General features: G+C 48.5%; 1 protein-coding gene and 1 long non-coding RNA gene across 5 annotated transcripts; both read left to right on the top strand.

Moving 5' to 3' along the window:
* Positions 1–4068: 4068 nt before the first annotated feature.
* Positions 4069–6689, top strand: LOC136503172 (deoxymugineic acid synthase 1). The gene is made up of 4 exons (XM_066498334.1): positions 4069–4441; positions 5605–5848; positions 5980–6159; positions 6272–6689. Exons 1-4 carry the CDS (start codon positions 4146–4148, stop codon positions 6494–6496), a joined length of 945 nt encoding a protein of 314 aa, XP_066354431.1. The 5' UTR covers positions 4069–4145; the 3' UTR covers positions 6497–6689.
* A 4483-nt stretch (positions 6690–11172) lies between these two features.
* On the top strand, positions 11173–13836 carry LOC136503157 (uncharacterized). Of its 4 annotated transcripts, none has more exons than XR_010770748.1 (5): positions 11173–11641; positions 11734–11950; positions 12097–12170; positions 12624–12697; positions 12855–13122. It is a non-coding gene; the product is annotated as an uncharacterized lncRNA (long non-coding RNA). The 4 variants fall into 4 exon arrangements; XR_010770749.1 differs by having other exon boundaries at positions 12097–12156; positions 12855–13121; XR_010770747.1 differs by having other exon boundaries at positions 11718–11950; positions 12097–12697; positions 12855–13836.
* The last annotated feature ends 912 nt before the right edge of the window (positions 13837–14748 follow it).

Raw genomic sequence — 14748 nt, 5'->3', positions numbered from 1 at the left:
GCGCGCACTGAGACCAGGATCATTAAGTTCTGTCTCAATCCAATCCCCGCGCTTAAAAACACCTCGGCTGCACAACGACGCTATAGTTAAATAAAATTCCGTCTCAAACTAAAAAACATGCGTACATGCCTGTTGAGACAACACCCCCAACCGGTTCGGCCCAAACCGCCTGGGGCTCGGGGGCTACACCCGCAGGTGCGCTCGTGCGCACCCGCCAGCAAGACAAAAATCCCCCGGATGATCCTGCCCGAATCGCTCGAGGGCTCGGGGGCTCCTGTTAGGTTCATAAACTTGGGATCCCTTGGGGACCAGCTTCCACGCCAGGGCTCGGCCCAGCAAAATGGCCTTTGTTTCTTCTGGACCGGCCCGAAAGTCTAAAACCAACAGACTGGAGCACTTGCTTTAGGCCCAGGCCGCCTTCGGCTCATCTCTCTGATCGGAGCACTAGCTCAGGCTCAGGTCAGCTCCGAACGACCTCTCCGATCGGAGCGCTAGCGTTAGGCCCCGGCTACCTTCGGCTCATCTCTCCGACCGGAGCACTAGCTTAGGCTCAGGCCAGCTCCAAACGGCCTCTCCAATTAGAGCGCTAGTGTCAGGCCCTGGCTGCCTCCGCACGGCCTCCACTTAGAAAGCCTGACCCGAGGACCGCCTCCGACTCCAACCCTGTGTCTCCGATCGGGATTCATGGAAAACACCGCCATCACTATTCTCCAACTGGCACGCCAGAATCGACTGGGGACCATCCGACTGGGGACGCCCGCTCAGAAAGAACCAGAAGGCATGCGGAGAAAGGAAAGGCATGGCTCACAAGTCAACACCACTGTACCAGGGACCATACCCTACACGAGGCAGTGCCCTGCAGCCACCTTGACACAAAGTATTGTAGGGGCCGCTAGAAACTCCCATATGGTAAGCCCCCCGCGTGTCTTTGGACATCGATTGCGGTATGGGCTCCAGGATTTGCCATACCGGGTGAACATAACACAGCTCCTCACATGCCACTAGGCATCCAGAAGTATTTTGTAGGTACCGATGTCATTCTTCCTGAAGAAGATAGCTCGACCTTTCGTACACATCTGACATCCTACAGCGACATCGACAGTATCGGGGGGCTTCCACCATTATTAAGTTTTCATCACCGTAGGAAGCAAGACTTAGAAATATTTGTACTCTCCTCCTCTCACCTATAAAGCCATCCCCTTCATCTATAAAAGGAGATGCGCCCCCTCCGACGAGGGGAGATCGACTTCTTCAAGCTCAGACTCACTAGATCGACACCAACCCCTTACAACCGTAGTACCACCGAGTTCCGACCGCAACCCTTCTGATCGGAGCCTTCCGAACCTCTTGTATACCCCCTCCTTTCTCTTTCTCGTTTGTAACCCCACTATAGACTTCGAGCACCTAGGCTCAGGAATAAAGTCGTTGACCGACCCCGACTGGACGTAGGGCACGTTGCCTGAATCAGTATAAATCCTGTGTCATTGGGTGCTAGGCCACCTCCGATCACAACGTATAGCAAAACTACAAATATTTACTAGTTGGTCACTTTCTGCACCGACAGCTAGTAACACAAATGAAGAAAAAACATATGGAAAGAATTACTTACATTAAAACGACTGTATGTGTAGAAATAACGAGCCGCTGTATCCGTATGTCTCGATTGAAACACGTCGACCGGACGACCACATTCACAGTTAGGATAGGGAGGTCAGGAGGGATGGAGACATCTTTGCTAGACGCGTCGGGGTACAATTCTCTAGGACGACCCCGTTTTCACCACAACTGCTCCCGATACATGTCTTGCATCTAATAAAACGGTTGTAATTTAACATCAATCAAAACATCACAAATTAATATAAAGGAGAACCATTTGCATTACAACTAAAATAATACCTCACACTAAACATGGTAACATGCTTCTAACTAACTAATTAACCTTAAGAATGACAAAATTGAACTAATATTTTCCTCCAAACCCTAGCCTAAATATACTTATCCTCCAAACCCTAGCTACCATTCATAATCTTTGAATCCACCATTCAAACAACAAATAAGAGCATCGTTACCATGACCGAGGCTGAGGAGAAGCTTGGGGAAGGGAGGGAGGGCCGGGCGGCGACAGGCTTCTATGAGGTGGGAGGGGGCGGTGCGGGCGCCCTCACCTTTGTTCGACGTAAGGCAGAGAGAGGGAGGGAGGCTCGCGGCGCGACATTAAGTCAGCCCTACCGCGTCATGGGCGATGGCGCGCTAAGATGGGCGGCGCGACAGTGTCGGTGTTTCGAGTAAACACCAACGAGTAAATTTGTATTATTGCGCGTCTGGCTCAGATGGTGTGCTAAAAGGACACGAAGTTTATACTAGTTCGGACGGAATGTCCCTACGTCTAATTCGTTGCTGCTACTCGTGTTACTAGCACTGAAAAGTTCGTAGTAGATGTTATAAACGGGCGAGAGAGGGACAGGTCCCAAGTCTCTGGTGAAAAGAATGAATGGGTACCGATAGCTCGGTCGTTGCTCAGCTGTGTTTGAAGTTTGATGCTAGTGGTCTTGATCTGATGCGATGCGATATGCGATGCCCTTTAATGGGACGCCCTGCTTTCCCTTTTATAGGCTCAGAGAAAGCACGGGTTACAATGGAAGAAAAGAGAAGAACAAGAGGTAGAGAAAATCCTTCAGGGTCGCCGGGCCTTTCTTTTCCTCTGTGCAGGCCTCGCTGACACAGCAGGTGGTGACAGGGATAGCTCCATGCCGGAGGCCTGTCCACTGACAATGCCATGCCCTAGCATTGTCAGCAGGTCGTCACGTCCCGCTTCGCCTCGACGGGCGGCGCGACGAACCAACATGCTGATCATCGGCCGTGCATGGAGTAGGCAGCATAGTGATCACGCGTCCATCACTATGAGCGATGTGAGTTCCCTAGAATAAAATGTCGTAGGGACGGGTCGTGTTTAAATGTGACCGCTCCCTACACGATCCCAGAAGTTTAACCTAGGGTTGTACTTTCTGGCCCGTAGTGGTTGGCGGCGGCGTGAGCTTCCGTTAGGAACCGTGTCTGAGGGATCAGGCGAAGCGGAGCTAGCCCTCAGACGTCGGACCAGGCGGAGCCAACCCTCATGGGTCGGCCGAGGCGGAGCCTACCCTCGGGGGTCAGCCGAAGTAGAGCCAGCCTTCGGACGTCGAACGAGGCGGAGCTAGCCCTCAGACGTCGGCTGAGGCGGAGCCAACCCTCGGGGGTCGGCCGAGGCGGAGCCAGCCCTTGGACGTCGGGCGAGGCGGAACCAGCCCTCAGACGTCGAGCGAGGCGGAGCCAACCCTCGGGAGTCAACCGAGGCGGAGCCAACCCTCGGAGGTCGGGCGAGACAAAGCCCGCGGCCTCAGTGTCCATCGAGGCGGAGCCAACCCTCGGGGGTTGGACGAGACGGAGCCCATGGCCTCGGTGGTTGGACGAGGCGAGGCCCAACAAGAGGTGTAGTCGCGCTCTTGACCGTTCGGATGAATCAACGTTGATGGTTATTAGCTCCTCCTATTCGGGTACCCTAGTATTGACCCCCGACAGGCAGCTCCTGCCACGTCAACCGGTCAGGGCCCGTGCCCCTGCCACGTCATCGTCTTTGCCGCGCCGCCATACATGACGTGGCAGGTTGTTTGGCCACGCCGTGGTAATAGACGTGGCCAAAAGTGTTAGATTTAAAAATAAAAAAATAGTGTTAAATTTAGAAATAATTTAAAAAAATATTAAAAATAAATAAAATCACCATCGCGGTCTCTTTTCCCTTCTGCACCCAACTTGCGAGGAGTTTTTTTTGTACTGATCCGTCATGGCTTCCATGAAGGTCCAGCGAGGTGGACGGAGGTCGCGTGACCGAGTGGCCGTTGTCGGCGACGCCAGCTCAAAACCACCGGCTTCGCTGGAAAAAACGAGCCGAAATACTGTTCCTACTAATTTATTATTTATTTATGAGAGAAAAACGCTAAAAAAAAAACGGATTGGCCCCCAAGTCCCCACTCCCCAGCCGTGTCCCTGAGTATATAGCTGCCGTGCCCGCATATGTGGTAGCCCAACACAACAGAAGTCAAGTCCGAGCCCGTCGGTGTCGACACCGCGCCGTGCGCCGCGAGGGTGGTGGACGGGAACTGGGGACCATGAGCGCGGGCGGGCGAGCCCCGTGCGGCCTGCCGCGCATCGGCCTGGGCACGGCGGTGCAGGGCCCGCGGCCGGACCCCGTCCGCGCCGCGGTGCTCCGCGCCATCCAGCTCGGCTACCGCCACTTCGACACGGCCGCGCACTACGCCACCGAGGCGCCCATCGGGGAGGCCGCCGCCGAGGCCGTGCGGACGGGCGCCGTCGCCTCCCGCGAGGAGCTCTTCATCACGTCCAAGGTCTGGTGCGCCGACGCGCACCCGGACAGGGTGCTCCCGGCCCTCCGCCGGACGCTCAGGTGCGTGCGCTGGTTCCTCTTTCTTACTCTGCCGCGGCTTGGGTTTCGCTGCCGCGATTGCTGCGTCTGAGATTTACACGCTCTTTGATTCGTGCACGGATGGACATGGATCGTGGATGGTATGCTTGGTTTGATTCAGATTTGGGATAGGAAGTGGGACTCTCTTTCAAGTTTAGACGTTGTCCTCGATAACTCGTTTACACTAAACTAGCACTCCTACACTACATCATACACTAGTACACTACATCATACGCGACAGTCCTTTATTTATCATAGGGACAAGACGGGGATACTATTTTTTGAGAAGTGTAGTTGGTGATTTTTAAGTGCAGTCAGTGATTAGGCCCTGTTTAGATCCCCAAATCCAAAATTTTTTAAGATTTCACGTCACATCAAATCTTGGAGCATTAAATGTGGGTAAAATGAATAACTAATTGTACAATTTGTCCGTAATTAGTGAGACGAATCTTTTAAGCCTAAATAGTCCATAATTGGACAGTTTTGTTAAATACAAACGAAAGTGCTACAGTAACCAAAAGCTAAAAATTTTCGTATCTAAACGGGGCCTTAGTACTCCCAAAAATTTGTAAGGAAAATACTACTAGTATAATACATACTCCCAGTTCAAATTAAGGTTCTAGTGTCGATGTGTACTTTCAGGCTTTCAGCGCACAACACAGAATCAAATTAGTCGGCTGCCTGACATGAATCTCTACTGGTTGTAGTTGGTAGTGGTTCCTTTGCTTGCTGCTTTTAGTGCCTTCCTGCTTGAACTGTAGTACTATGTTAGCAGTAACCCAAGAATTGATTTCAGTACAGTTGGGTGGAACAGTTAGATTGTAAACGTGTCTGCCAGCCTATATTGTGATACTCGATGGTGCAGCATCATCGGCTAATTGCGCCAAAATAAAATTTGGAGGATCTGACATTCTGACTGAGGTCGCAACCATCAATAATTGGGCGTGTTCGGCTGGCTGGATCGCTGGCTGGGGCGGGCTTTGACACTCACGTGGGCACTGTTCATATGAGCGGTGTCTTTTAGCCGGAACAGTATTTTCTTTTGCAATAAACCAGCCAGAACAATTTTTTTTTTCTTGTTTTTCAGTCCTGCCGAACTATGCCGATTGGGCTAATTGCGCCAAACTGCAACCATCCATATGCAGCAATCTCCAGATGGAGTACGTGGACCTGTACATGGTCCACTGGCCCGTGACCATGAAGGCCGGGAGGTTCACGGCCCCCTTCACGCCCGAGGACTTCGAGCCGTTCGACATGCGGGCCGTGTGGGAGGCCATGGAGGAGTGCCACCGCCTGGGCCTCGCCAAGGCCATCGGCGTCTGCAACTTCTCCTGCAAGAAGCTCGAGACCCTGCTCTCCTTCGCCACCATCCCTCCCCTTGTCAATCAGGTCCGCCTGGTCCTCCACTTACTTTCAGCCAACTCTCTCGCCATCTATTTTCGTTGTAAATTAAACATGGATCGATGGAGACCATTGGCAAGTTTATCTTTGGGGTAATAATATATAAATATATAATGCAGGTTGAGATCAACCCATTGTGGCAGCAGCATAAGCTGAGGGAGTTCTGCAGGGAGAAGGGCATCCAGCTATGTGCCTACTCGCCCCTGGGCGCCAAGGGCACGCACTGGGGCAGCGACTCGGTGATGGACTCCGGTGTCCTGCACGAGATCGCCAAGTCCAAGGGCAAAACCGTGGCACAGGCACGCATATATAGCATCCTCTCGCCAACCTAATATGTACGCACTGAAAGAAATGCCTGCCCTGGACACTCTCTAACTGATGCTTGCGCGATGGATGGATGGATGCAAACAGGTGTGCCTGAGGTGGGTGTACGAGCAGGGCGACTGCCTGATCGTGAAGAGCTTCGACGAGGGGCGGATGAAGGAGAACCTGGACATCGTGGACTGGGAGCTGACGGAGGAGGAGAGGCAGCGCATCAGCAAGATCCCCCAGCGGAAGATCAACCAGGGCCGCCGCTACGTCTCCGACCAGGGGCCGTACAAGTCCCTCGAGGAGCTCTGGGACGGCGAGATATAAAGTAAACGTCCGCCCTGCCAGGCTGCCGCCATGCATGACGGATCGATCGACAAGCTCCCCGTCGTGACAAGGAGTGGCTCGTTCGTGCTCAACAATGGTTCTTTTTATGTTGTTTCCATCTGCGACAAAAATGATGATGCTTTAGTGTGCAGCTGTGCGTGAAATAAATTAAAGGATTTACCGGTTAGTATAATCACCGTGACATTTATGGTACCGATCCGACGGAGATGCTGGATTATGTACGTGTACGTCCTTGCGCGGCAGAAGCGACGAGTGCATCAGACCTAGGCGCCAGCAAAACCGGCCGAAGTAGCAATAGCTAAGCACAAGGCACACGAAAACCGCGACCATTTGCGCGCATGGCACCTAGCGCCAGCATAATTAAACCGACCGAACTAGCAATAGCTAGCATAAGGCCGGCACACGAAAACATGTAGTCCCTCTCGAAGAACCGAATGTAGAAGAAGTACACGCGGCATCAGGGGGCGGAGCTAGAGAAATAGGGAGGGGTGCGGCCAGAGAGGAAGCCAGAAAAAAACTTAGGAGCTAAATAAAAAAATAGAGGTTTTTTTATCTTCTCTTAACCTTAGCTCCTTCTACCTAATACATATATGCATAAAATTTGAAGGGAAAGCTTAGAGGGGCTCCACGTGCCCAGAATCGGTAGAAGGGGCTAGAGCCCCCCAGCCTCACCGCTGGCTCAATTGTCGGGTGCGGCCTGTATCTTAATAGCGCCACGGACAAGATTTTAGCTCAATAATTGACACCAGCAATATTGATATATACCAACACTGAAATAGCAGTAATAGTGCTTAACGGTTACCAAAATATAGTTAGAGAATGCCACAATTATTAAAAAGAAAGCTTGTTGGCATATTGAATTAAAAAAAGAACGAATCAAAGAGTTAATAGAATGATGAGTTAATAGAATGATTCGTTGAAAAAATAAGATCACATCTGAAATGTAGAGGGAAAATTGGTGGCTAGAATCTCTCAAATCTCTAGAGCTAGACTGTCTTCCTAGAATTTTTGGAGCAATATATATCCATCTTCCGTTTCTAACCATGCAATACCTTTGCACTAAGACTGTATGATGCTTTCCTTCGGAAAACCTTTGCATATTTTTCCTAACATTCACAAAAATATCTATATTTCAGTTGATTTAGTTGCTTTCATATCAATTACCAAATATGAGAGAAAGAATAAAAAAGCATGACCCTAGAATCTGGACAAACTACCAACAAGAAGCTAGGAACTACAAAATTGCCGATTGCTGGAAGTTGAAAAAAATAAAGAATCAAGTTTGCGGTCAAGATTGAATAGAAAATAGTGCAGGAGGTGGGCGCACTGCATTCCTGGACTCCTGGTGCCCGTGCTCAGAGCCCCGCGGCCTGTTCGCTGGTTGGTTTCTGGGCTGGTTTGGGCTGGCTGGTACTGGTTTATTGTGAGAGGAAAACGCTGTTGGTTGGCTGTTTTGGATTAGCTGAAACCAACAAACGAACCGGGAGAGAATAGAGGCCTGGCGAGTAGCCGCCTGGCCAGCTGTGCAGCAGCGCCGCTGCCGTCGTCCAGCCGATCATCTGCCACCGGACTTCGCGCCACTAAGCCTCAAGGGGAGAGAATAGAGGCGGGACTGCGGGAGGGGAGACGACGCGTGACGGCGTGAGTCGAAGCGCCGCCCGATGGTTCCGTGCGGAGGTGTGGCGGCTGATATTTGGCTGCATATTGGGCCATTGTTGGGCAGCTGTGGGCTCCATCTCTCTGGCTGGGCTGGGCTGTGGGTGCAGATGATTGTGCGAGAGGGTGCGAATACGGTAGGAACCTGTATCGTACAGCATATTTTGCGTATTGGTCTGGGTGCGGCCGCACCCAGTCGAACCTATATGGATCCGCCCGTGCGCGGCATATCGAACAAGGCAACAACCACATGCTGCAAAAACGCGCGCTCGCACTTTGACCTGCGGCCACTCGGCCTCCCCGTTGACGGCCCCGCTTTCCCGGCGTCTCCGCGACCCGCTCGATCCTCTCGCAAGCACTGATCAGTCACGTCTCATCACGATTCAAAAAAAAAGAAGAAGCCATGGCTCATCTACCATATATACTTCCTTAATGCTGTATACCAAACCAGCAAACTCCTGCTTCCACGTCACACACAATTTCTGTCCATCCGATCAGCTCGCCTCTTCTCTACTCCAACCGTCCGATCAGCATGCCCATTTGACCTCTCCGTCACCCTCCTCTCGATCCTTCCCAGTAACACATGCGTCGCCCCGCTCGGCCCTTCCCAGACCTTCGCGACCCTTCCACACCGCACCCACCAAAAAAATTGAGGCTTTTCTTTTGTACCATTAAAAAAGATGACCTTTTTTCTACGGGCCACTAAAAAGTTCGGACTTACCTAGATGCCATGACACTTTATTTCTTTACCCCTCAAGCCATTTCGTCCATTTTCACTGGTAACGGTGTGTAACGGCGAGGAGAAAAGACCGAAGTGCCCTCAGTCAAGGGAGGATGAGTGAAATTGCCGTTTGCCCTGTGTGCCACTCCCTGACCACGCAGCGTCAAATTTCCTTATATCATGAAATATACCTTTATAATAAAGTTATTTAAAGCTATAAATATCTATATAACTAGTCAAATTTAAAAGAGTTTAACTATTTGATGCACATAATGTGAATTTATCTTCAATGAGCGGGAAAACAAAAACAAAGGATGGAAGTATTTAAAAATTTTGTTGAAAAAAATTATTGGCGGGATCTGTTTTCCTCAAAAAAAATATATGTTTCTACCAATACGAAAATATATAACAAGGTTTTTGGAGTTCCTCGAACATCATGAAACGTCTGTTTAGACCTGATCAAACGCCAGGTAAGGTCGACTTGAGTTAAAATATTTGATGTAAGCCCGACCTAACCTATGGGTAGGTCTAGTGGTATCAGGCTATTTCTCAGGTTTTTAGGGCAGTCCCAACAAAAGCAACTAGTAGTTTTTATAATATAGGATATCGCACAAAAAAGTACTGTTTTTCAACTCATAGTTTCTATGAGTAATAACTATTTTCTCTTTCTCTCTCCAACTCTATCTTTTGCTCCAATGGGAGTGCGACACGAGCTCCCTAGAAACTGGTGATTTCTCCCCAATGGCGATTTCATGGTTTCTTGGTGCATTGGGTCAAGAGTAGACCTGGTTTCTTCGTGAAGAAACCATTTCTATGATTTTTGCTCTCTTTCTTCATTAATTACGTTGTCATGTCAGCATTTTGCATACGTGGCAAGTCATTTAATGAGGATAAAAACCATCATCAATACATCATTGGGATTGCCCTTATACTTTATAGGTTGAGGTTTTTTAGTTGGATTGGTAAATTGGTTGAAAATAATGACCTGAACTCAACTCGATGTACCGGCAAATCGGATTGGGTCGAGTTTTTATCCGACAAGTTGGGTTGGCCGGATTGATTCGAGTTTTTATGAGATGGGTTGAGTTGACCGGTCGAGTGACCCATAACCAGGTCTAATTTCATTGGTTGTAGGTACGGTAATGTGGTACCTGTTGCACGGGAAGGCAAACCGAGATTTGTTTGGTTCAGTTTTTTAGTGCCTTGCAGCCGGGCGGGAAGCGATAACGTCGTGATCGGTTACAGGCCGTCATCTGATAACGTCGTGATCGGTTACAGGCCGAAGCAACCAAACAAGAAGCAACGAGACCCATTACCGTTGTTAACTGATTACAGGCCATGAAGGCCGAACCAAACAGCACCTTAAATCAAATGATCGTGTAACAGTGTTCATGAGAAGCGTGACCTGTTTCCCGAATGTACTAGTGTTTTTCTATATATTTAAATAAATTTAAAAATATTTGACTCATGAACGAGTGAGATACTACTCCGCAGTGGCGGATGCACGATGCGGGATAAGGGGGGCTAAAACAATGAAGATGTTGATTTGCATGAAGATTTAATGATGAAATCAAGTTTTCGCTAAAAAAACAAGTCGAAATACTGTTCCGGCTGATTTGTTGGAAGAGAAAAACATTGTTTCGGCTGAAAAAGATGGATTAGAAGAGAAGCGAACATGGCCTATATAGAAAGTAAGTGATCTATTTTCAATTTTACTCTAAGCTATAAGATGTTTTTATAAATGGTACTGTATATTTATTTATTTAGGTTTCTTTCGGTATCAAGATGGCAAGACCCATCGTTCCCTGAATCCCCTGTATGGCTGTACTCTCACACTCATCATCACAGGGAAAAAGAAAGAAAAGGCAGAATAGAAGAGAAAGAAAACCATCCGGTTTGTCTTCTCCAGCTTCCACTGTCCACTCCACTGCAGTGCAGCACTTCTACAAAAAAAACACTGTCAAGCATAGGGCTGCACAGCATATTCCCCCAGCCGGCCAGCCCCCACACGGCCCCAGCATCAGATATCAGATTAAAAAAAGCGTCTTGACCTGCGTGATCAGGGAGCGGCACTTCACTCATCCTGCCTTGACCGAGGACACTTCGGTCTTTTCTCCTCGCTGTTACACATCGTTACCAGTGAAAATGGACGGAATGGCTTTGGGACAAAGAAATAAAGTGTCATGGCACCTAGGTAAGTCCGAATTTTTTAGTGACCTATAGGAAAAGGCCATCTTTTTTAATGGTTCAAAGGGAAAAGCCTAAAAAAAAAAAAAAAAATTCTTCGTCTCCCGCCTTCTCCTCCCACCTCCACCGCTCCCACCTCCCCCGACCGCCACCCCTGTCTCCGACACCGCCACCAGCGAGTCCGCGCTGCCGAGCGTCGTCCGCGCCCTCCTCCTCCCTCCACTCTCCCCGGAGTCGCGCCGCCGCCGGACGCCGAGTCCACGCCGTCGCAGCGATGGCGCAGGTCCGCCCTCTCCGCCTGGCCTTCGCGACGCCCTCCTCCTCTCCCAGCAACGACGCTCCACTCCTCTCTGGCGGCCCGACGTTGCGCCACGACAGCACAGGAGCCCCGGCGCGGCCAAACCCTAGCGGCGCAGCCCGGCTCCGTCACGCCGCCTCCGCTGCCGCCCACCTCGATGCCGCACCTCGACGAACCGCACGGCTTCCCTCCCCACCCCTGCTGCCAAACTCTGCACCCCAACAAACTCTGCAGCATTGTTGGCGGACTCCAGTTAAAGAAGGTACATGAATTCCTGATACGCACATCAGCTGTTTGTCAAAATGTTGTACTAATTCATCTCATCCTAATTTTTTGAGGGTGCCATAAATTTAGGTGGAGGCCATATCAGTGCCAGCAGGAATGCAGTCTTCAGATTTTTCCAGGAACATAATCCTACTAATAATGTAAGTGATGAAACATCTCGGACCGCGGTTGTGACTCTAATCAGACCTCTCCTACATGAAGGTAATGACGGTATGCTCCAACGACAATGGGGGGCTGGCAGTGTGCTCCAACGAATTAACGAAGCTTAATGTGCCATTAACAAAGGGTAAGGCTTCCTGATGCTTAACCAAATGCAATGCTGCACCGGCTTTGGACTAACCTTATATGTTGATCATTGGATTTTCCCGTATTGAACATGTGAACTAAGGACTTCACTTCTTTCCTTCCATGTCTAAATTTTTCGCCTTTCAGTACACATTTGGAGCCTTGGCTGCACCATTCTTCGTATGGCAACAGCAAAGCCTCCTTGGAGTAAGTATGAAGGGGTGGGTTATTCACTGAATGGATGCAATTACTTTGACATACTTATCAATTATATGATGCAGATTCTTCCATCTGGTAAAGGCTCCCTTTGAAGGATTTCATACATATGCTGATATATATGTAAATATAACAGATTATTGATTAAAAGTATAAGATAAGACAGGCAGTCGAGTATAAAATTATGAGATGCTTCATAGAGTTTACCACTTGCATGCTTGCCTTCCTGTCGCCATTACCATCAACAAGTGTGCTTGCCCCTTTGATATCCCTGTCAGAAAAGCAAATTTTCATTAATAATTAAAGACACTAAGACTGACATGCAGTTCTACAAAGAGTAAAAGACAACCATATCTTATATATTGATTCTTTGATTCTCCCATCGTGAACATATTAACTAAAGGCTTTAATTCTTTCTTTTCATTCCAAAATTAATAGCAATGCTCGCATCCTTTCAGTAGACAATTGAAGTCTTGGCTACACCATTCTACTTATGGCAACAGCAAACTCTCCTTGGAGTCGGTATGAAGGGGTGAGTTATTGACCGAATGGATGCGACTACTTTTACATGCTTATCAATTATATAATGCAGATTCTTCCATTCTGCATCTCCTATACAATATGACACACCGATCATATTTCAAGGTATCCTTCATGATTTCTTAATGGTATGTCTTTTTTTTGGCCAGGTGAAGACTGCAATTTCATCATACAGAAGCTCCAATGTTGGCATGAACATTTCCCTGCCTGTCTCTCCCTTCTGCAGCCCGCTACGGCAGTACAGGCAGTCCAACTGAAGTTACTTGCCATCCCCTCCCCACCCAACCCATTCAGCTGAGTACACCCCTCTCATCGTCTCTACATCTATTGTTTTCTGTATGTGTTGTCAGCTTCAAATTTATTTTCAGAGGATCGTGTTAGCAATTGCATGTTGTACATCATGCCATTTTGTTTGTTTCTGAAGCAGTGTAAAGACATAGAATACCCACTGTTATGGTACTCATGAAATTGGGAAAAAATACACCTGCCGACCTACATGCGAACCATGGCTATGCATGTGTCTTACTTCTGAATTTCAGATTTCATGCCAATAGGTCTGTCTCGGTTGTATAATTATCACAATGGTGCCGGAAAGACTCTTGGGGCCTTGGTTGAAAAAAATGCATAATTTAGAATTCTAAGATTTGTTATTGTTATTATATATACATGTTTCCATATGTCTCTTTTCAAGAATAAAATTTCCTCTAATACATGTTTCTATTCATTAATGCTGCCATATTCTTCTAAATGGGCAGAACTGGTGAGTCCCAGTTGGTGCCTATGTCTCCTCCGCCTACGTTGCTTACCTCCTCATACCATTTCAAGATCACTTACTCTTGAATCTGGATCACTTATAGACTCAATGTACTCAGGTACTGCACTATTTAGACTGTACGTGCTGCTATTTTGGCAAATGGAAGTACCTTAGTCTGTGAAGCTTTTGGAAGACTCGAAGTGGATGTCTCAGTGGCTACGACACTGAATACTTAGAGTGAACGTCTTTGTATAGGCTGTAGCATGCCAGTCTATCCATCTCTGCCTAAGGTGTGCTTAATACATGTTTGCTATATGCTTATCTCTAAACGTTTGCCATACCTTAAAATGACAACGCTTCCCAGGGAGATATATTTTCCTTCTATGAAACTTGCCAAAATTACAATTGAATGATACCAGATGAGAAAGGTCTAATCATGAGAAAGGTAGACAATGTGATCGAATCTCACGGGTGCCGGTATTTATGCCTAAAGTCTTCAAATATATTGTTATAGTGTCACAAACACCAAATATCTAGAACAAAATCGTGTGCTCAACCAGTCACTACCTTTGCTTGACCCGCGGCAACGCCCGGGGTACTGGCTAGTCATGATTCATGAGTAGCGACCTCACGGCCGGGAAGCCGCCGTGGGCCGGCCCAGGACAGAGGACACAGGGCCGAGCTTTCATCGTTGGCTCGCCAAGCAAGGAGCCGGGGTCGCTGCTCCTGCTCGTTGCAGGACCAGATGTCTGTTCTTCAGGGTTCAGACTTGCGTGCCTGCTTACGTTGGTGCAACCAAAGGAACAACATAAAAAAAAATCCGAGAAAAACAAAAGCAAGTTTGCAAGGCCGCGACGGTATCATTGCGCCATCACAGCTTTATGGAGTTGCTACTATATATCCCCGAGCATCGCCAAGCATGTCTAGATGCCTGCCGTGGTAGGACGTTGTCTAGCGAAGAATATTTGCTTTCTAGCTTGGTCAAACAGCATTGTCAATCTTATCAGGGTAACATCATTTTCCCTGGATTATGATCAAGGAGAAAAATGCTGCCATTTTAATTTGTTTATTATGGCAAGGGAAAAACGTAAGTATGCGAATTTGTGTTGTGGTAACCATGGTAGTAAAGCTTAAGCGAGCAGGTCCCCAGGCGAGAAAGAGAGAGCATATTCTCTGCAGTAAAAAGGGTCATGGCCAGTGTGTTTTTTCACAGAGCATTCAGCGCCGGATGAAATGGATGGCCCTGGCAATGCGGGCGTGACCGTGCGGTAAAAGCTGTCACACGTGAA

The sequence above is a fragment of the Miscanthus floridulus genome, chromosome 1 (genome assembly GCF_019320115.1).
Source record: "Miscanthus floridulus cultivar M001 chromosome 1, ASM1932011v1, whole genome shotgun sequence".
Taxonomy (NCBI): domain Eukaryota; kingdom Viridiplantae; phylum Streptophyta; class Magnoliopsida; order Poales; family Poaceae; genus Miscanthus; species Miscanthus floridulus.
Note: the sequence above shows the minus strand (reverse complement) of the source record. Positions and strands in the feature narration are given on the sequence as shown.

What these genes read in the sequence shown, in the direction of transcription:
- LOC136503172 (XM_066498334.1), top strand. Translation starts at nt 4,146, where the DNA reads ATGAGCGCGGGCGGGCGAGCCCCGTGCGGCCTGCCGCGCATCGGCCTG. An exon ending in GCCCTCCGCCGGACGCTCAG is followed by an intron (nt 4,442 to 5,604) that starts GTGCGTGCGCTG and finishes ATCCATATGCAG; the next exon opens with CAATCTCCAGATGGAGTACG. An exon ending in TCCCTCCCCTTGTCAATCAG is followed by an intron (nt 5,849 to 5,979) that starts GTCCGCCTGGTC and finishes TATATAATGCAG; the next exon opens with GTTGAGATCAACCCATTGTG.